General features: G+C 48.7%; 1 protein-coding gene across 1 annotated transcript in view; it reads right to left on the bottom strand.

Moving 5' to 3' along the window:
* Positions 1-12,313, bottom strand: part of R3HDM2 (R3H domain containing 2) — a 26,749-nt gene extending 14,436 nt beyond the window's left edge. The window contains 10 exon segments of the mRNA XM_009575835.1: positions 1,117-1,170; positions 1,269-1,300; positions 4,106-4,214; positions 4,610-4,750; positions 5,435-5,494; positions 6,247-6,325; positions 7,447-7,573; positions 9,162-9,248; positions 10,948-10,989; positions 12,146-12,313. Of these exon segments, the coding sequence (XP_009574130.1) occupies positions 1,117-1,170; positions 1,269-1,300; positions 4,106-4,214; positions 4,610-4,750; positions 5,435-5,494; positions 6,247-6,325; positions 7,447-7,573; positions 9,162-9,248; positions 10,948-10,989; positions 12,146-12,313 (899 nt within the window).
* Between the last annotated feature and the right edge of the window lie 8,666 nt (positions 12,314-20,979).

Raw genomic sequence — 20,979 nt, 5'->3', positions numbered from 1 at the left:
GCCGAGCTTTGAGGGCGCCCTGGAGTTCACACAGACATCATCTCCAGCACCATCACTGAGGGAACCCCAATCTCCTCAACAGCTTGTCTATCTCTGTCCAGAGCTCAAAATGGTCCCGAGGTCCACATATCTTCTTTCTCCCCACTATGGGAACCACAAAATAAAGACAGCAGGTTAGCCAAGCTCTTTAGGGACTGGGCACAGCAGTCAGAAAAGCTCCTAGTGCAGCCCTGGCTGCAGCTCAGCTCCTAAAGCTGCAATCACATCAGCAACGTTTTTTTTGCCACTTGCTGGGCGACTTTTACTACAGCCCCATGGCTGATCTGAAAACTATATCCCCTGCCTTGAACACCACTGCCACAGGCAGACTCCAGGACACACTCCCTGTAACTGTGCTGAGGACACTTGATTTTCCACAACAGTGTCCCCCCAAGGACTGCCCGAGCCATGTGACAGACTGAGGAGAGGGGCAAAGCTGTTCTTACATTTGGTGAGATCCTCCTGGCCTGTTCATACACAGAGATGCTTCATCTCTAGAGCTCTGGCTATTAAACAAGAGGACAGAAGGCATGAGGGTCTCTCCATTTTCATCCTGTTCTTTATCCTCATAGTTTCAGCAGCCTCCTGCAGCAGGGGCCTGTGCAAGGTGACTCGTCAGGCTAACTCCATCCTTCCAGCCCTTTCATCCACAGAAAAACTACTCAATAAGAAAATGCTGCTCGAACATGTTCCCAGTGCCCTCTGCAGCATACTCTGGTTGAAATGGAAGCCTGAGACACTTCATTGCCACCATAAGTAATCCAGCCTTTATAATCAGGGATTAGGGACAACCCCACCTTATTTGATGCTGATCCTGTCACTGTAACGGCAGGGGCTTTCCTATCCTCTTGGGAAACAAGAGACGGAATGGTTTGAAAACTGCTGGAATCCTCTAGCTTCCCCATTCCTCCCTGCTATTCCCACCATCACACCCCTCCATTTTAATTGATGAATCAGCAAAAAAGGACTCAGAAATTGATGTTGCAAAAAATACAACTTCAATAACTTCACAAGCAGCCATGCATGGGGCAAACTTACTCAGCAGGACAATGTACAAAATAAGTCACACAGAGATACCTAAAAATCTGCCTCCGTTTGTGAGAACTAGAAGAAAAGCCTTCTTTGGAGATTCTGTCGGTTAACATCAGAAAAAAGCATCATTATAGAGTCATGCAGTCCTCCGCAGAGAAAGCCAGAGATACAAATAGTGTCTGCTAAACAGTACTAACCTGCTGTCGGTGAGATATCCATTCTGGCCAGTCTGGAAGCACGGAAAAGACATGGAGATGGGAAGGAAAGAAAAGGGAGACTTAGTAACTTTGAAAGCAACAAACCCAGGCAATTTCAAAGCAAAGAGGAGCAAAGCACTAACAGTATGGGACTCAGACACAGTTTGTGTTGTGCACCAGTTACGTGGTCACTCAGGAGTCTTGCTGAGCCTTCTGCATACCAGTCCCATTTGGCTCTCCATTCAGGCCCATTAGGAACATCTCCTGATACCTGCGACCCTGAGATCTCTCAAGAGTTTGCAAATCTGAGTCCTCAACTCCCCACTTCATTGCGCTAAGGCAGCTTTGATGGCAGCTTTGTCAATGGAACAATCAAGGCCAGACATACAAGGGTCCTTATTTGCTAAATGCAGGCACAATCATCAGAGCCATGAAAAAAAGGCAGAGGGCTCAAAGCCAGCCCAGCCCACCCTGTGATAGTCACCCCTGCCTCTGGAAGTCAGATGCAAAGCACTGGCTCAGCCCATGAACACAGAGCAAGGGTAAGCACATGCCCACCCAGCGTTGTGCTAACATGGGACAGCACCTGCTCTAGTCCAGGACTACAGGCAGAGCTGCCTACTAACATGTCTGGATGGCCTGTGCACGTAAGACGAGCCCATGATCACAACTGGTTGGAGAGTCAGCAGCTGAAGCCTGGTGACTTGACCAGGGACTCAGCACAGTGGCTGCCTTAACATCCTCCTTGGGTAGGCACGTGGCAATTCCCATTAGGACAAACGAAAGGCGTCGTCCCTAAGACGCTCAAAAGCAGCAGGCAAGGAGCTGGACTTTGAACATGATCCACGGCAGATGGGCACTTGGAAACGTCCCTGATTCCATCATTTGCCACTTGGCACAGCATGGAGAGCTGCCTCCAGCCGGCAGACAGTACTCAACACAGCCGAGCACAGCAGCCTCTCTGAGCCAGACGTGAGCAAGGAACACAGCTCCGGCTTAGAGGAGTTCCACGTAGGGAGCAGAGATCTCAAGGAAGCAATAACCAAGCTGGACACTTCGTAAGAAAGACAATAAACGTACTGCCCAGATTCATCCTGTAAAGGCACAGAGCCCTGCCCGATACTCCAAGGCTAGCACTGCTTGGGCAGGAGGCCGAAGCTGCAGTACTGGAGAGAAGCTGGGGGAAACAGCTGCTGCTCCTTTCAGGTTCATTGATTCATTTGCTAGTCTTCCCAGAAATGCCACTGCATAAACTTATAATCTTGCTGGGCAGCAAGGAGCAAAACTGCCTCCTCTGTCAGTCCCCACACGTCTATTGCCCCCTGAAACAGGCGATTTAGGGAAGGAGCAGACTGGGGAGGGGAGGTGCGGCTCCTCTATCTCAATGTCTCAGACATCTTTGTCAGGAGCTGGAATTCAATAGTAGATACCAAGAACACTGGGAAATTTGTAGAAAAGGCAATGACGAGATCTGACCTCTTAGTATACTCAAGGACACCTTCTGCCACAAAGTTCCAGGAAGGTACCTGGCAAGTGAGTCATCCAAGCTTACCTCTCGTGCAAATATCCGCTCCCTGACCCGCTGATACTCTTCCTCTCGCTCTTCTATAGATTTGCTCCTTCTCCCATCCTGCAAGGGGAGTCTGATCTGAAGGGACAAACACATCTCAGCGGGTCAGCAGTTGCCAATGGGAGCAGGGGGCGCAGTCAGCTGCTGCTATTTTTACGTAGCAGTGTACGTGGATGTGGAGTACGGAGTGTGTGCATGATGCCTGTATGCAATGACACAGTCTCTGCCTTTGAACCTACCTTCTGGACACCTATGCCTAGGGATGAACATCCTGGAGGTCTTAGAGCACTCCACCTCCTGGATCAAGCACAACCACTCTGCCTGAACTCTGCCTGATTCGGAAAGGACAGATCAGGAATATCACCATGTGCTTCTGAAAGACAGTCTGTTCCCAGGGGTCAAAAGCTAAAGGCCACTCTTTGGAGCATATGCAACACAGCAAACTTCTGCTCAGTCATGGATTCTGTGCTTCGTGGGTAGCTGCATCACCTGCAGAGTGCCACCATGGGGAAACCAGAAACTGATACCGATTGCAATGACCAGCTCCCCATCCTGATGACTTAAGTTCAGAAACATGACCCAAAGCAAGGGATAGTGGTATGCTGGGGCGATGTAAAGATGGGAGCTACAAGAGCAAAGAGCATGAGATCCCTGGTGAAGAGGTCTCCTGTCTCTTGCCCCGTTTTTGACGTTCAAGATTCTGTCTGACACAGGCTGGGAAAACAGCCACAGATGAACAAGCTAGCTCTGCGTTATGGGTGTGGTGCCACCTGTGACAGCCCAAAGGCAGCCAGAGATTCAGAAGGGTTTTTAGCTCCGATGACTGGCAATGCTGCTGAGCTCAAAGTGTTTCATTTTGCCGATGGTTTCCTTCCAGCAGCACTGCGAGGTCCTGATGACTTCACAGCTTGACTCGCTGCAAGCCCCGGGGAGGGGTGGGAGAGATGCTTGGCAACACTCAGCTCTGGGGCATTTCCAAGGAAACCTTAGCAAAAGGCTTCACCTTAAAGCCTGGCCCAGCCACCAGTCGATATTCAGGGTACAGAGAAGTACCCCCCACAGAACCCACACAAATTCTTCACGCATTTCCACAGTATTTTGTAAAGTTTTCATGATATATCTAGATGCTGCTGCTTGGGTGGGGTGGAAGCTTCTATTAAAGAAGGTTACTGCAGGAAACCCAAGAGAAATTTAGAGTTTTTCTCATCTTAGAAAAGTTGCATTTGACTTTCACAAAGTATGCAGATACTCCATTGCCACCCCTTACCTGATTATCATCTCGGTCCATGCTGGTATCATCTCTTTTTAGGATAAACCTCTGCGGGAACTCTGCATTCTTCTCATCTTTGAGGTGCTCAGAGAACCTCTGCTCAGGGCTGCAGGAAGAACCAGCCCTTGTTAGAAGGGCAAAAATGGGCATAGAACTGTGTTTATAAAACCACTGCTTTGCAGGGAGTGAGGGGGTGTGCAAAGATGTTTGTTGTGTTAGATCTCTCCTCTGACTGATGGCAACGAGAGAGAGCTCCTGCCCCTTCTCTGAGAACTAAAGAGAGCTAGGAAGGGCTTGCAAATGCATACACTTAGGACAGCAAGTGAAGGACTCTTCTCTTCTAGAGAGGGGATCTGCCCTTCTTATGGAGGCAAAAACCATGTGGTGTGGAACCCATCCTGTTCCGGACCATGCCAGGGCTCTGGGTCTGGGGGTCATGTAGCACCATGCAGGGAAGGGAAGGGGATGTCAGCCCAGTTGTTCTCCCTCCCTCCCCCTTACATTCGTGTGTTACTGGTCTTGTTGATAATGACCGCCTTCCCCGTTTGGTCAACATTATGGTCCATGCCGAAGTAGGCAGCTACCCGGTGCAGCAGCATCCTATGGTATGACGTCATCTGAGGGAACTTCTTAAACTGATTGCTGAGAAGAGGGAAGAAAGCATTAAAATTTAGGCAGCCTTGAAACAGACAACGATAACCTGACACCAGAAGAGAGATCAAGGCCAGAGATGCCTCAGCCAGATCCCAGATCAGACCATGCCACCTATTCCAAGCAGTTAGTCATGACTCAAGTGCTGCTTCTTACACTGAGCGTGAGCATGGGCTTACACTGCTTTGCCAGACAGAGCTGGGCTGATTCAAGGGCTCAAGCTGAATAGGCCTTTCCTGAAACAAGACCAGCTTATGCACTAATGCACATATTTGTTTCTAAGCAGGAACAGGAGGCAGAATTAGTACTTATATTGCAACTGCTCTGATCCTATTAGATAAAGAAGTTTGCAAGCTCTGCTGCAGACACCTATTCTATCTCAGTTCTGGGATGTGAATCCTGCCCCTGGTTTCTCCATCTCTAATTTACGCTAGGAAGAGAAGCACAATGGCACTAATCTCCTCCACAGTGGATATGGTGTTAAAGCAATTGACACCCAAACAATATGATACTCAGAAACCTTGTGTATGGACAAAAGGAGGTGGAGGATGTGCAAGAGAACAGGCCTCCTAACCAGTGTGTCCAAAAGACACTCCCTTCTCCCCTGGGTGCCCAAGCTCCTAAACTATGAGTTACAAACCTCTTTTGCTTGACACAAACTTGATGATCACTTACTTGTTATCACTAATAAATTCCAGAATCTCCTGTTCTAACTTTAGTAGCATCATTCTATCCCTGTCAAGAAAAGAAAAAGGAAAAGGACACCTTTAGAGACAGCGAAACATAGCTTTCTCTGCTTGGTACCCCCCTCCCTGCAACAGAGAAAAGTCACAAATACCTGGAGAAAGCAACACTATTAACCAGGCTTCATACATCCTCCATAGGAATGAACTAAAAAACTCCACATTTTTTCATATATAGTAAATTAATTGCCAGATTTTTTTCAGTTTAAAGTTGTTGTTTTGCTAACAGTGCTTGGCTTTTGGTAATATTGAATCTCTGCTCTGCTGGAAGCTCCACTGGTAGAGACTCCAGCTTTGTTATTCCTCGGCTTGATTACATTTATTACTGACACAGCAGCAGTTCCCTTCGAGGTTGGTATTTGACAATACGTTATAGAACAGGTTTTAAAGCAATCAAGATTCCGCCCTGCTTGCATTCAAACAAGTTATTTTTCCTCTTTCTCTCTCTCCGTAATACACAATTACATGTTTTGATTTGACTGCAGTATATAAAATTTCTGTTGTGCTTTTAGTTTCTACACTGCCCCAGTTCTAGTAACGTTTATTGAATTCCAAAAAGTAAAACACACTTTCAGGTACTTTCTGTAGTTGCTGTAGTCCCTCCTCCTCCCATAAATACATACGTACATATACACACATGCACACAAACACCACGGGTTTAAGAGTCAATCAAAAAAGCATCAGTCGCCAGGTACTCCCTCCCTTCACTCCATCAACAAGTTGTTTTACTGACTAGGGACCTACCGTGGGTTTTTTTTCAGTGTATTTACTAAAAATTCATGCAAATCTATTCCAGTGGAGTCTGTATATTCCTGGCTGGAATCTGAAACAACAACAGCAGCAGAATGAATTAACAAAACACTGCAATAGAACAGACTGAAGAGAAGAGGTATGTGTCTCACTACACGCATGAGGATGGTGTCCCCACATTGCTGCCGGAGGAAATTCCACCTCATTCTCAGCACCGACTATTCATGACAGGAAGAGAGGAAGAAAAGCCCACCTTGTTACAGAACTGGGACCCACAGCACCTGGGCTCAGGTCCAGTTTCTAGCATAGGCTCTGAATACAACCTCTAGGTCAAGTTTCTCAATCTGTAAACAGGGACTGGAGACCCTTTCCCCTGCGGGCAGCAGGAGGGTCAGAACGCCGCGTACAAGGCACTATGAGCACGAGGCCCCTTAGGAGGACGCCAGAGAGAGGCAGATCGGATCAGATCATGGAAGTAAACCTTGCCCCTAAAACCAACCACTCGGAGCACACTCAGGATGTTCATGCTGTTACAGGAGGCCACTGCAAGTGTAGTACACCATACTTCTGTACAAGCAACTTTTGCACCTTTGATCCCGCAAGCTATTTAACTGGAAAGCCCCACTGGCCCTGTTCTTCCCCTCTCCCCACATCTTATTTAATTTAAAAGTAATCGCAGAAAAAACAGTAAGTGAAACTGAATCTGCACCAGTGCAGAGTTGCTGTCTGTACAAGGATTTCAGGTGCAATCTGCTCACCAGATTAAATGTGTATCTTTTAGCCACTTCTATGCCCCAAAATCATCCACACAGGATCATACAGCAGAAACTTAGCTCACCTCCTTGCAACCTCACATCTTGCCACCTGTGGCAGGTTTTATAAAATCAAATGTAAACTGAAAGCAAAAGTCTATACAGTGGGTCTTCTTGGGTTTGCATCTGCACATTTAAAAAGCCACCAGATCGCTATAAACTATGCAGGAAGCCTGCAAGTCTGTTGGGGCACATGGCAATCTAGAGAAACCCTCCCCATCCCTCCCCATGCTTTGCTCCAGAAAGGATGTTATAAAAATGATACATTCCTGTACAGTCATCAGCAGAGATAACCGCTCTGCTTCCAACAACTGTACCACTGGCCAGCAGAATCCTCACAGCAGGTAAGACAGGACCCGCGCTGTTCAAACGAGCACCTGACCTCGAGACAGCATTTTCCTTGGCGCCTTTTCTTTATTCTTGTCTTTTTCTTCTTTCTCAGCCCCATCTTTCATGGACTTTTCCTCTTCCTTGTCAGAGGGGCAGCTAACGTGCAACTGAATGATGTCCTGGAACAAAACAAACCAGGCTGGTCTGAGTCACTTGGACACTCCCTGGAATCACTGCCATGGCTGAAGACGTTGGTAGTGGAGGAAGGCATCACGGAAAGGCAGGGGATTCAGGTCGCAGATCTGAGACATTCCATAAGAGGCCCCATTCTCTCCCCACCCTCCTCCCAGCGACAAGCCTTCGGCACCTCTGAGGGGACTCTCAACAGCATTTGTCACTGTTGAAAACCTGCCTTGCCTGGATCACCTCAGAATCTAAGTCACATGCTTCCCTGTTCGAAGCTGATAAAATGCTATTACATTTTGGACTCAGGAGTGCCTAAGGTGAGGTAGGTCCTGCACCATTTCAGTAGGACTCTACTGTCTAACCCAGAAAGAGAAAGGGCATGAGGAGAAACAGCAAAAAGCGTATGTGGTGTGATGAGTGGTCCCTGTGCCACACGGGACTTTCTGATGTTTCTTTTCACCTCCTCTCTTGAGTTGCAACTGCCCAGCATGGCCTGAGGATTCACTCTGCTCCATGGGAAGAAATGTTAAACACCAGTAGGATTGTCAAAGGCAATGTCAGATGATGCGCTGCTCAAATTCAAGTTAAAACTGACTATAAAACCACTACCCTTTGTGCCAGCTGATCTTTCCCCATCTTCCCCCCATCTGCCTTTACGCTAGTGTGGTTCTGTGGCACCACGACGCGTGCTTACGGTTGCTTTAGAAGTCCTCCTAGTGACCCTACCGTTCGAAGTGAAACCCAAACAAAAGACAGGAAAGCAGCCTCTGGAGCTGGGAGCCTCAACACCAGGAAGGCTGACAGGCCGAGGACCCCATCACCACGAGGGTGAGGTGGTCCGGGCAGCGCTCAGCCCTGGCACAGGCCAGGTTTGTCCTTGTCTGTGGAAAGTAGCGTAGCGGTCTCTGACCTAGCACCACAGACCTAAGCTGGTGACTCTGCACGGTGCGGTACTACGTCAGCACAACGAAGATGGGCTGTAGCTAGCCACAACCTGATCTAGAGTGAGCCACCTCAGATCTCTGCAACACTGCACCATCCTGTGCTTCTAAAGCTTGTGTGGGCAGAGAAAGCTCAACCCATCTGCTCTTGCCGGCACAGACAGGTTCTCAGCGCCTCCCTGACTGCTGCCCTCCTTCAAGCTTCAGCTTCTCTGTCACTGCCCACGGTGACCACAGATGGGGATCATCTCTGCAGAGCACTGCATATCACTACTCTGTGAGCTGGCTGCTTCAGCCTGAGCTGCAAGGAAAGGGCTTGCATAAAAACATCCTTCCCACGGTCAAAACCCCAGGGCTTTGTGAAGGCAAAGTGCCATTCCGTTTTCGGGGGCATAAGCCTGCACAACCTGAGTAGTCGTGGGTGCCCAGTGAGTTGATACAGATGATTCCTCCTAAGAGAAGGATTGTGACTATATGCATCTGAGCAGTGCTCACAGGCATGACCGCTTCCTTCAAAAGCAGCCTCCTGTGGGAAATTCTTGGCTCTCGGAGGCACAAGCCCAGGACAGGACATCACTTCTAGCAAGACGTGGATTTTCTGGGCTTCCACACTCCACAGCTTCTCTCATTCTAGGCCTACCTGGGACTCCAGCAGCCCATCTACAAAGGGGCTAGACGATTCTTCACATACAGCCAAACTCCTGACCAGTTTAAGCTTTGAATTAGACTGGGGAAGGAAAAGAAAGAGTATAGTTAAGACACCTCAGCCAAAACGCACACACTTAAGTTCATGCTGCTGCATTACCAAGCCACTCACGCAGTCACTGTTAATTAAACTGCTAAAAAGGAGGACTACCAAACCAGCTTCTTGCAGCAAACAGGAATATACAAAGGCTTGGAGTCCTAGAGCAAACCAGTTATTTTCTTCCTTCAGTCTTTGATTAGGATTTGAACCAACCAAATTTTAGGTGAGAAAGTTCACTGCCCTAACTCTTTGACCTCTTCAGCCAGAGCAATTCCAGCCTCGCCCCTCCTCATTTGGCAAGAATTAAAACCATTAACAAAGGACATAGCTGAAACCAACTATTTTATTGGTTTTTAAGATGTGAAGTGAGGATTGTTACTGTTCTTAATTAAAAGGCTGTCATCCCATTTACACCTCGCCTGAGTCTGACCTGACGACTTTGGTTATTTTGGGTAATGTAGTAGTGCTTAGAGAAAATGCTTAAAATACAACCTGCGCTTTCAGGACTCTTGGCAAGTTGACTCACTTGGGTGACAAATAGGAAAAAATATATCAACCAGTCACATGAGATCCCCGGCAGGATCAACAATATGGAGAAAGGCCTGAGGTGCACAGACACATGCTGCCCTAGGTATGGACAGGGCAGGAACTGGAATCACAGCCTGTTTGGGTACTGCACAGGGTCCTGGCTTTTAAGACCAAACAGAACCATTGGAATACTTTTTCTGAACACTCCGTAGGTCATAAGCAGCACATGTCTTTCATACATTACTTTTGTCAAAAACAAACCCAGGCAGAATCGCTGTTACAAATTTAACTGGTCTCCCCTCTCTCCCACGCCTCAGGGCAGAACCTGTCTTCATTTGGTTTGAACTTTTGTGAAAGATAAAGAAAAAAGAGTGGGGCGGGGGAAGAGACCTTCACCCTCCCAATCAGTTTTAAAATCAAGCCCTGAGTAAGCTAGTCAGATGTCATAGCTGACGCTGTTTTGAGTAGGAGGCTGGACTAAATGAATCCTAGCTGGATTAGATGAACTCCTGAATTATGCTGTATTTCTGTAAGTGCCAAGCCTGGAAAATTCATGGCCACTTTCGATAAACTGCTTCAGTAGTTATAATCAAATTTTGCGAAGAAAAACTGGGGTTAAGGCTAAGAAAGGTAAAAAAAAAAAAAAAAAAAAAAAAAAAAAAAAAATCACACAATGGCTGCAAATCTCTTACTCCGAGATTTTGCCCACAAACAACATTCTAGAACAGAGGTGCCCTGGTGCTTATTACTAGCAGAAGTTTTGGATTCACTAACATGCATGTGCCATCGTTATGGGAGCAAATGTGGTATTCCCTGAAGAAAAGGGGCCTTACGTGAAACCAGACAGTTACACTTAACTCTGGTTTTTAGCTGGAGGGTGTAACAGGCCAGTGCACTGCCCTATCCCTCCAGTGGCATCTCTGAATTTCATTTCTGGCATTTTGGGCTCTGGGGAGGGGACAGGTGTGGTAGTCAATAACAGCAAATGGTTCCTTCATGGGCAAGCGTGTGTTAAAAAGGAGCACTCATGCTCCAGTGCATGGAAAGTTACTGTCCTGAATCGTCATGTGCTGCACGTTGTGATCCTGAGGTTGGGATCACAATTCAGCTCAGAATGGCCAAAAGAAGAACGGGACGTCAGAAGAAGTCATACCTTGGCTCTTTTTCTGGCGTGTCCATGACCTGAAGTTCGCCTCTGTGGAGAAAGGAAAGAGAAGCTTACTCTGAATGTGTACACTGTAAATGGTATTTGCTGTGCAAGGTAGCACGACACGGAGCGTGTAAAACGACTCTGAAGAAGATCTCTACCTGACAGCAGTGGAAGCATGTGCAAATAGGAAGACCTGGAAAGCTGTCCTGTCAGGCCCCAGGTGGGCAAAAACTGCTTAAGAAACTTCACATGGATTAGACCCAGTTCCTCTGTTTCTGACAGAACCAGCACAACTGTGGGATGACAGGCCATACAGGTGGAGGTGCATGACACACTTCTAAGTGGGAAAACTAGAAGTCTTCTACCATTCCTGGGACACGAAGGGCGTTCTAGCACAGTGGATCATGAGAGACACGCACTGTTGCTCTGATTTAAGAGACACTGAGTCATCTGTTATCCCTACCTTCTAAGAAACCTTTCCCCATTCCACACTACGAGGCGACCAAAGTCAGGCTCTTTCTGAGCAACACTGGTGTCTGCCCACGCAGTGGTTGAACAAATCTGGTGCCAGCCACCAGCTTTAAATGCAGAAGCATTCAGCAGGTTGTTGAGGGTGGGCATTTCTTCAAGCCCAACACTAAGCCGAAAGCACATGTGACAGGAGAGCAGAACAGCAGGAACGAGTCCCAGCACCCTCCAAATGATGCTTGCACAGATTTTTTTCCCTCGCTGAAATGAAATCCCAAAACATTCACTTCCTATTTGGGCGTTTTTAACAGCAGCAAAGCAATGGCCAAGCACCATTCCTGAAACCAAGTTCTCCCTGGGATATACCTTCACTTCACATTAAGTCATTAACTGGTCCTTAGGTCAAAGAAAGGAATAAGAGGGAGGTAACAGCCATGGGACTAGAACCTGGGGACTGAGCACAGGTGTCCCCAGGAGCACACCAGTCTCATTTTCTCCAGGGCTCAAAGAATATTTAAATTATTCCACTCTGAGCAGAACAGATTCAGCTAAAGAGAAAGAGAGCAGCCTGTGAACAATCCAGTCTGTACGGCATGGTATCCCCTTAGGAGGTGGTAGCACAGGCGTAGGCCCCTTTCAGAAGAGATAGCAACTAGCTTGTGTTTGCCAAGTAGGAGAAGAGGGCCCAGTTCCGCAAGCTGGCGGAAGGGACTACCCACTTGTCTGCACTTACCTGGGATTCCTGGCGCACGCTGACCTCCTCCCCCCCATCCTTCTCAACCTCCTCCTTGCTTGGTGACCTGGATACATATTTGGTTTTATTCACAGATTCTTCAACCACCTTTTTTTCAGACTCCTTCATTATTTCCAGAGACTCCTGCGTCGTGTTGCTGTTTGACATCTTCAGAGCCCTACAACGTCGCAATGGGCACCTGCCAGAAGACATGACAGAAAGGGTAGAAGGGAGTCAGGGGATGGAGAGAGTTTCTATCTAGAACACAAACTCTTGCACGTATAGATTGTAACTTCCTTGTAATTCACCTTGTGTACAAGGACCCCAAACCAAGCACTCCAACGACAGCCCACCCGCTCATCCCCTTGGATGCAGCCCCTTGCAGCACCTGGCTCAAGGGGACCTTGCAGGAGCTCCATGATTCTCACCAGGACTCTGGAGACACTAGCAGGGCTGAACAAAGCCTCTGAGATGTACAGAGGTCCCCAGTGCAGGCACTCTGCCTCCTAACCCCTTTCACGCGAGGGAGAGACTGAGGGTGGTCCTACTGCTAGCAAACATCCAGAGGCAGGGGATTCAGAAGGTTAAATACACTCAGGCAACCAGAGGAGGTGTGCTCTGCCCCAGGACAAACAACAACAAAAAAATCTGCATTTCTTCCCCAAATCCCAGCCCAGTCCTTCTTGCAATGAGTCAAATCTTCAGTGAAAAAACAGCCTCGTACCCAAGACACTGCTCTGGTTCCTCCTGTGAAATGAATTAACCCCTGATATCTTCTCTCTAGCTGCCTATGGTTAGATACTTCAGGAAAAGTGGGAGTCAAACAATAACAGTCAAATTACAGATTAAGACGAAAAAATAATGCTTCCTGACAAAGTTGCGTTTAATTGCTTCCTTTTGATTAGCAAGAACACAGGCAGCCCACAGAGCCCCTGAAACCACCTCTGAATTAGAGCGGAATCTGGACAGGGCAGCAACATGTGCCTCAGTCTGCTGACAGTCTTAAACAGGAGCGATGAACATGTCACATATCCATTCATCAAATTAAGTGTTAATTCCAAACCGATTGTCTAGAACTGAAACATCAGCCTTCTCAGCTAACTCAGAACAGGGCTTTTTGAGCTTGAGGGAGGGCCAAACCAGCTTACGTAGGACTGCAGAGGGATTCTGGTACCGAGAAACACGTTTGTAGAGACACTGCCTGCGCAGAACCCGATGTTCGTCCTGATGACAGAGGAGGAGGCTGGATAAAGGCAGGATAAAAGGCCGGCCCATTGAGACAAGTTTCCAAAAAGAAAAGGGGAAGCCTAAATTTGAGAGAGGCTCAAACAAAAGGCCTGGGCACTGGAAAACACAGCTGATGTGCAACAACTTGTTTCATTAATTACTTTGGCAGAACATGGCTGCAAAAGAGTCAGATCTCACAGAGATTTATTGACTCTTGGCTCTGCATGGGAACTGCTAATATTCATTAACTAATTCAACCTCATTCCCCTTTAATTTGTGGGGCTGCTGAACATAAAACATGTATTTGACTCTTATTGCAGCTACTGGAATCAGTTCCAGATACAGAAAGCGAGAGCGTGCAATCAACAGCTTCTAGTTCATGGATTCTTACAGGGATTTGTATCAAACTTGTGACGACATCCAGGGCAGACGCCCTGTTGCAAATGGAAAACTCTGTGTGTTACAGGCAAACCCCTGTGGTGGGGCTGCAGCCGGAGAAACCGCAGCACCGTGCAGCAAGTGTGCCTGGGGGATGCCAGCACTGCACTGGGAGGACAGTGAGGGGATGGGACAGGACAGTTACTGACAAAAGGAGGAAGCTATGGTCACCTTAGCTTTCCTTCACACCTATCATCGCCTCTTCCAGACTTATGACGACCTTTTCCCCCAGCAATAAGACTCACCGCTGTCAGTTCAGAGTTACAGATGGGAGACCAAGGAAGGAACAAGTTACTTAACCCAAGGCCTTGATGAGGAAGCGGCACCTTGAGGTTGTGTGAGAAACACCCCCATTGACTCCAGAAAATTCACGGAAAAAGGGTGCAGGAAAGCAAAAACAGCTAGCACGGATGAAGCTGACAGGGCTGCACTGCCTGGTTTACGCACAGGAACCTGTGTGTTTCAAGGTAGACGCACATATCCGTAGGAGAGTGACCGTGGATGCTATGGGTTGACACAGGCAAGCGGATACATCCCAGCACTGTATGAAAACAAGGTATATCTCACTCGAGAGAACTGATGGAAGATCCCAGCCACTGTTCACGTGTGTTCATTCTGGAGCAGGAAGGTTACAAGAAACCCACTGCTAATTCCATAAGCAACTTCCTACGTAGCCCACCTGGAAGTTTTCAGATGAGGACACGAGGTGCCAGAAGGCTCTCTGCTCGTCTGAGGGGCAATACCGAACAAACCTAACTGGGGAAGACCCCCATGCCCACTGCAGAGCTGAGCCAGGCTCCTTCAGCCCGGCACCGTCGTGCTGCACCAAGCAGGCTGTCCCACAACCGAACTGGTGGCTCCTGGCAGAAAGCAGCTGCCATCGATAGCTTGTTACAGAAAAGGAACAGAGCGCAGTCTGCTGTTGACGTTAGCTTCGCAAGATGATTCTGCAAACGCCTCTCCCTTCCAGCTGCTAACGATTTCCCAGCATGTATGTGGCCTCAAACGCCAGGTGGAGGAGAAGGTGAGAGGACCTCAGTCTGCCATTCGGAATGCTAGTCAGTGCAGATCCTTGCACTGCGCGGGTCACTGGCTGCTCCCGACCCCTCCCTGGCACAGTCCCACGGGACAGTGTGTAGCACCACAGACAATCCCACTGGCAGGCATCTCCCGGAGCACCCCTGCAGGAAGCAGCGTCCCCCAGGAATCACTGAGGCATCCCTCCTCCAGCTGCAAGGGTCTGCTCTGCATCCTGGCAGGCTGGGTATCCAGCAGCTGCCAACGGGAACCGCAGTCGAACTCCCAGGTTTATAGCAAGCATGTGCATGGGGTGGTGAGCCCCCACGTGAGGGAGTCATGCTCTGCTGCGGTGCTCCGACAGGAACTAGGTCAGAAAAGGAAAAGGGAGCACTTGCTTGATTTGCACGCCAGCCTCCCTAGTGGGAGTCTGGATTATGCAGGGGGTGAAGCTGGTAAACTCTGCCTCCCCCCTCCCCAAAATCTTCCACGCTGTAGGAAACTGCTCCAGCCTCGTGTCCAGGTCAGGAGGATCTGTAGCAGATTTGGGGAAGGGAGGCAGAAGGAGGCACCTGAACTGCACACACAACTTATTTGAAGGGGGAACTTCTGCACTAAAATAAAGGAGCAGGTTTTGTACAGCTCTTTACCCTCAAGCCAAGCACCTCAGTCAAACTTGAGATGGGTAACAGGATCTTTTCTCATCATGCTGCAATGTAACTTCGGCATCACAACAAGGGGAATATCATCAGTTTTCCCTCTCCTCTCAGAAGAGACGACTCAGAGCTACCAAAATGACATTTGTAGGCTGCCCCCTCCCGATAAAGCTTCCGCCCCTGACAGCAGACCTCCAGGATATTTCCCTGCACATACAATTCAAAGAAGATACGTGTCCTGCTAGTGCTTCTCAGTAGCGATGCTTTTGAGAGGAGGTTTCCTCTCCGTATGAATGAATCAGCCCTGCTCTCCCAGGACAGGCGTGGGATGCAGTGAGGGGGTGACAGACATGATCTTCCGTGACAGACAGCGGCTTGCAGAGAAAGTGGAAGTTCAGAGGACTTGGTGGGGTGGGTGGGACTGAGCTGTGCCTTGCCAGGGAGATGAAAAGATTACAGAGATGCAACATTAGGGAAGCCACAAAATCTGTGTCAGAAGAGAGAACAACAGAGCAACAGAAGGTGGGTGACCTGCCATTGATTTTTTGGTCTGGAGGCTGGCAAAGTAAACAGGCAGTGACAGCGTGAACCCTTTGTGCTGGCCAAGGGCCAGGTGAAGGGTAGCCAGGACAGATCTACATCCTCCTCTTCACCCCGACAGGGGACACTGAATTCCACCTCTGCTGCCTTCTTGCTACATGCAATTTGCAGCTGCCAAGCCATGACAATGCAGGCAGCAGCTGGTCCTGGTTAGGCAGCGAATAAAGGCAAGAAACTTCTGCATTTACAGTTAGGATGGATCCAGCAGCAAATCTGGGAAACGTAGGAAGCCTAATGCTTTTTTTCTCTTCCTGGCCTTGTTCCTCGGAGCACAGACATGCTCCTGTGAGCTAAATGAGGGTGCAAAGGAGACATATGGCTGCTCGGCTGTAGCTGCCTACACGCACGCTCCTGTGTTGCAATAGGATAGAGGTATCTCAGGTAGCTCGTCCAACCACGCAAGAGAGTTAAGCTACCTCTCAGTTTTCAGGGGTAAAGGAAACAAGTGTGAGTGGGCTCCACTTTCTCAGTCCCTGTCCAAGCCATGACCACAGGAGCAAGTTTACATGCTTCCAGCCTTCTTGCCTGTCTTCACAATTTGCTTCAAAGACAAGCATCTTGACTCACTTCCCCTCCATCTCCTCCCTTGGTTATTAACCAATTCTTTTTTCGCTTTCCGAGACTCACTCCAAAAGGCGTTCAACAGGGCAGAGTAAAAATCTTATCAGACTCGGCCCAGGTCATTGATGTTAATGGAGCAGAGTTTTCACTACAGAGAAGGCTGCAGAGCCTCGCTGCCAAGAAGAAACCCTGACACAGCCATAACAACAGCAGCTTTCTCCATCCTCAGGCTGGTTATAAAATATAAAGAAAGCACACCTAGACACAAACCACATCCAATCACATGCTAGGCAGAGTTAAAGTGCTCTGAGAGCTCAGAAATAAACATCCCGAGGCTGGTGATTCACCGGCGGCCAGGACAGTCCCCACCACGTTGCTCCAACGGACAATCAAAGTCGATTCTGAGCACTGGGAGGAGAACTGGGCAGGAGGAGCTGGCCCAGCCCAAGGGAGGTTTGCTGGTGCAACTGGTAATCGCACCAACAAAGCAGCCCGTAAGAGGGAAGGGGGAAAGCAGCGGCCTTTTTCCAGCATCTGAGTGTTTCGCTTCACCCCTCTGTGTAAGGCTTTAGTATTAGCATCATATATCACCGAGTAAGTGCCTCCCGCAAGGTGAAATGATGATGCTCTCACGAACAATTTGCTCATTGGCTTCTGGGTCAACCAATCAGAATCACAGCTCCATGGCAACAGGCTCTATCACTAGGAGCAACCAGACAAGTTTGGGGGGTGATTCAGATTCCCCCCTCCTCGCTCCCCTTCCCGAGCACAGCGTCTGCTGTGGAAAAAGGTTTTCACAGGAAAGAGCGGAGGCGGTGAAGTAGGGAGGGTGCTGCAAATTCAAGGCATGGAAGCCTCCTGGTTCTACGACGTCAGGCAGCACAGTGCTCCCTCTCTGCACCGAGGGATCTTCAGAGAGGCTTCTGTCTTCTCCTCTTTTGCCAGCGCACAGCAGCTGGTAACGTTTTTGCTGCATTAAAGTACACCTACCAGATGCAACAAGAGGCTGTAATGAGAGGCTTTGCTAGTAGGACCAACAAAGGCCACGCAGCTCCCGAAATAGCTCCCTCCTGGGCTCCATTTGGGCTCTGCTTTGCAAAATGTAAGCTGCCTGCACCAACACTGCTGACTGGGGCATCCCCAGCATTCCTTAAAAAGTCTGCAGCCTCAGCTTGAAAACAAACAGGTAACGAGCCTTTCGAACGCACTCCCTTTCCCTCTTGTTGGAGAAAACAGCTTCCTATCAGAGGTAACAGCTCTAGCTAGAACGAGCACCTTACTCGGGAACACTCATAAACTGCAACTGTCTCAGCCAATGAAGCAACTTCTCCCCAGTTCTCTCCGTTACTTTTTTTATTATCAGTTGGAGAGGGGTTTAATTGCTCACCACCATACAGTTCCTACAAAACCTAAAAAAAAAAAAAAAAAAAACCCACCAGGAGGCCAGATGTATTTGACTGCACAGTGCATAGGCTCCCAGTGCTTAGTCATTGCTTTAAATCTTAATCTCCACCCCCACATTACATCAAAGAGGTGAAATTATGATGCAGACGGAAGGGTTTGACTTCAGGTGGAGAGAGGGGAAATAACCTTATAGGAACAAGGAGACAGGAAATGCAGGTGAGACAGAAAGCCCTCGAAGTTAATTCTGCAGAGTACCAGAAGATCTCCAACATGTCCCTCCCGAATAATTCCAAAGAGGGTAAGACAACACTGGTTAAATTGCCCGCACCCACAGCTGAGGAGAGCCCCCATATCAAGCTCTACTTCACATTTGCTGAGCAAATGGCTGCAGCGGCTTGAGGTGCTAAGGGCTCTCCTGGCTGCTCAGGTCCATCTGTGCCAGGCAGGGCTGCTACAGGAGAGCCCGGTCAGGGGGACCCACCTCTGCACCTCTGCAGAGCCCCTGCCCTCGTGGGTTTGAGTGGCTCAGGCCCAGGGGCTACCGGGCCTGCTCCACTGACTGTAACTCCTAGGAAGAGGCCAGTGCCCGCAAGAGCCGAGCTGCGGTGGCCATGGTTTGCCTCGGTGCCTCCGGCTGAACGTAGGAATTGGAGCCTGGAGAAGAGATGTAACCCTAGAGCTCTTCTTCATTTCAAATACCTTTAAATAGGCTGTTCACTAGCACAGGTGCAGTCAGCCCTGCTAAATGGCACGATAGCCAGTAGGTGTGTTATGGGAAACATCTGAATTATCACCATGGCAGTAGTTCTCAGTTACACAGTACGTGCATGGATTTCATTGTGTAGAACATCTCAAACCACAAGATAATTTCAGGGGGAAAAAAATAATCAGTTATTTTGTTACCTCCCTCAATCAAAGCAAGCACTAAAACCAGGATAGGTGTCAACTTGCTATTACTGTTCTCCAAGAGTGTGACACACCTGGTGTCAGGACTGCCAAAATCATCTCCATGTGATACACAGGAATCAGATGTGCCAGAACAATAAAGCTGCGTTGGCATCTGACGAAAGACAGAATCAAAAATGATACAGCATGCTTCACCCCTGGGCTTCGAAAAGCCAGCCTGCCATTTCCACCTGGATGCAGCTCAGGGTTTCTGTCCAGAACGCTGCTGTCACAGCCGAGCCTGGCCCCTCGGCAGGCAGCGAGCAGGACTCGCTGTAGTACCGGCACCTTTCCAGCCTTGGGAAGGACGCGTCCGCGCTGGAGACTCATTGCACGTTTGACAAACAGCATCCTTGCAGGCAGGCTGCCGCCTCCCAGGGAGGGTTCCTGTCCCTCACCTTTGTGAATTACCTGCTCAATCGAGGAATCTTAGTTCATCAAAAGAACAGGCAGCACCACAGCCCCTGGGCAGGCATGGAAGCAGTAAGAAGGCAGCAGGGCCTCCCTGGCCAAAGCCTTTGGGACCACATCACCCGGGGATGGGTGAACATCTACATCCCTGCAGTCTGAGAGTTGCTATTAAACCAACACATCTTGCCCAGACACAATGGAGTAGTTTTCACTGAAAATGAGTATTTCAGCAGAAGATAAAACAAAAAGCACCACTTAAATGAAAACACGTAAGGCAGAGCAGCTGTTGTGAAGGCAGCACACAGCAAAGGTAATTGCCTGCCATGCGGACAAGCTCCAGGCAGGAGGAGGGTTCCACCACATGAGTTCCACTGCACCAATCAATCAGGAAAATGCCACTTTAACTCAAGTCATGGTTGCTTTTCATTTCATCATCAACAGGAGAACAAGGCCCTCATACAGCATGGGAAGAACGACATCTGGGCCTAAGACAGAAACTTCATCAGATCTTGTAAGGTAAGCAACGCAGTGCCCTGGGCAGCACATGGAAGGCAGAAGTCCTTTTAGGAGTGGAAGTGGTGTTCGTTCTTCCCTGTGAGGGAAGGAAACAGAAGATGCTGTTGAACCATGTCTGAAACATGAATGTGTCCAGCCACCTACCCAATGCCTCCACACGCTCTGCAGGCGATTCTGCAGTTTTTAATCTGGTGCCTGTTGTGTTGAGATCCAGCCTCTTGTGGAAGGAAAAGCTCATGGTAGAACCCTTTGCACTTGTCTCAGGATAGAAAAATTCAAAGCAGAACAATTAATTTCTTTCCCCCTCCAGATTCCAGATGTTCCCACTCGAGACAGGTCTTTGCTTCTTGTCCCAAAGGCCACTCTGTTCTTTTTGTGCAACTTAAATTGCTAGCTTTCACGTCAGAGGAGGCTGAATTTCAGTAGCAAAGGAGAGAACTTCCATTCACAACAGAGCCCTGATCCTTCAGAATGGGAGAAAGTATCAAACCAAGGAAGGATTCCCTACTATAGTTAAGAGTTATCCCAGCATACCCAGCATGTCCTGCCACCCCCAGGGTGTATCGCTCGGAAACATCCTCGCCACATGGACCAACACAGAGGGGAGAAATGACACGTCAGTGAAGTAACACTGATTCTGTTCATTTCCCAGGAACACAAAGGTGGCAATGTCCACTGCACCATCACCGAGTCAGCTGAGGGACTCAGGGCTCACAACCAAAGGAAAACAGCAAAATAGGAAGAGCGTGTTGGTTTTTTCCCCTATACATGAGAACTGCTGGTTGGGTGCAGCAGCAGCAGGAAGAGTTGCCATATGCCTGACAGGAAACTTCAGTGTAGAGTTGACCGATGTGTTCAGAGAATCCAGCTTGATTGCCTGCATATTCAGGTCCTTTCTTTTTACTCCCAAAGCAGCCTATATGCTATGCAAGATCAGAGCTCCCATCTCATTTCTGCCGCGAGAAGTTGACGACACAAAGAAGGCAATCATTGGTTTCAGGCATGCTGGAGATCTCCTGGGGAAGATAATTCAGTTCAGCACCAAAGCCAGAGGCTGTA

This window comes from Fulmarus glacialis, unplaced genomic scaffold (assembly GCF_000690835.1).
Source record: "Fulmarus glacialis isolate BGI_N327 unplaced genomic scaffold, ASM69083v1 scaffold28944, whole genome shotgun sequence".
Taxonomy (NCBI): domain Eukaryota; kingdom Metazoa; phylum Chordata; class Aves; order Procellariiformes; family Procellariidae; genus Fulmarus; species Fulmarus glacialis.
Note: the sequence above shows the minus strand (reverse complement) of the source record. Positions and strands in the feature narration are given on the sequence as shown.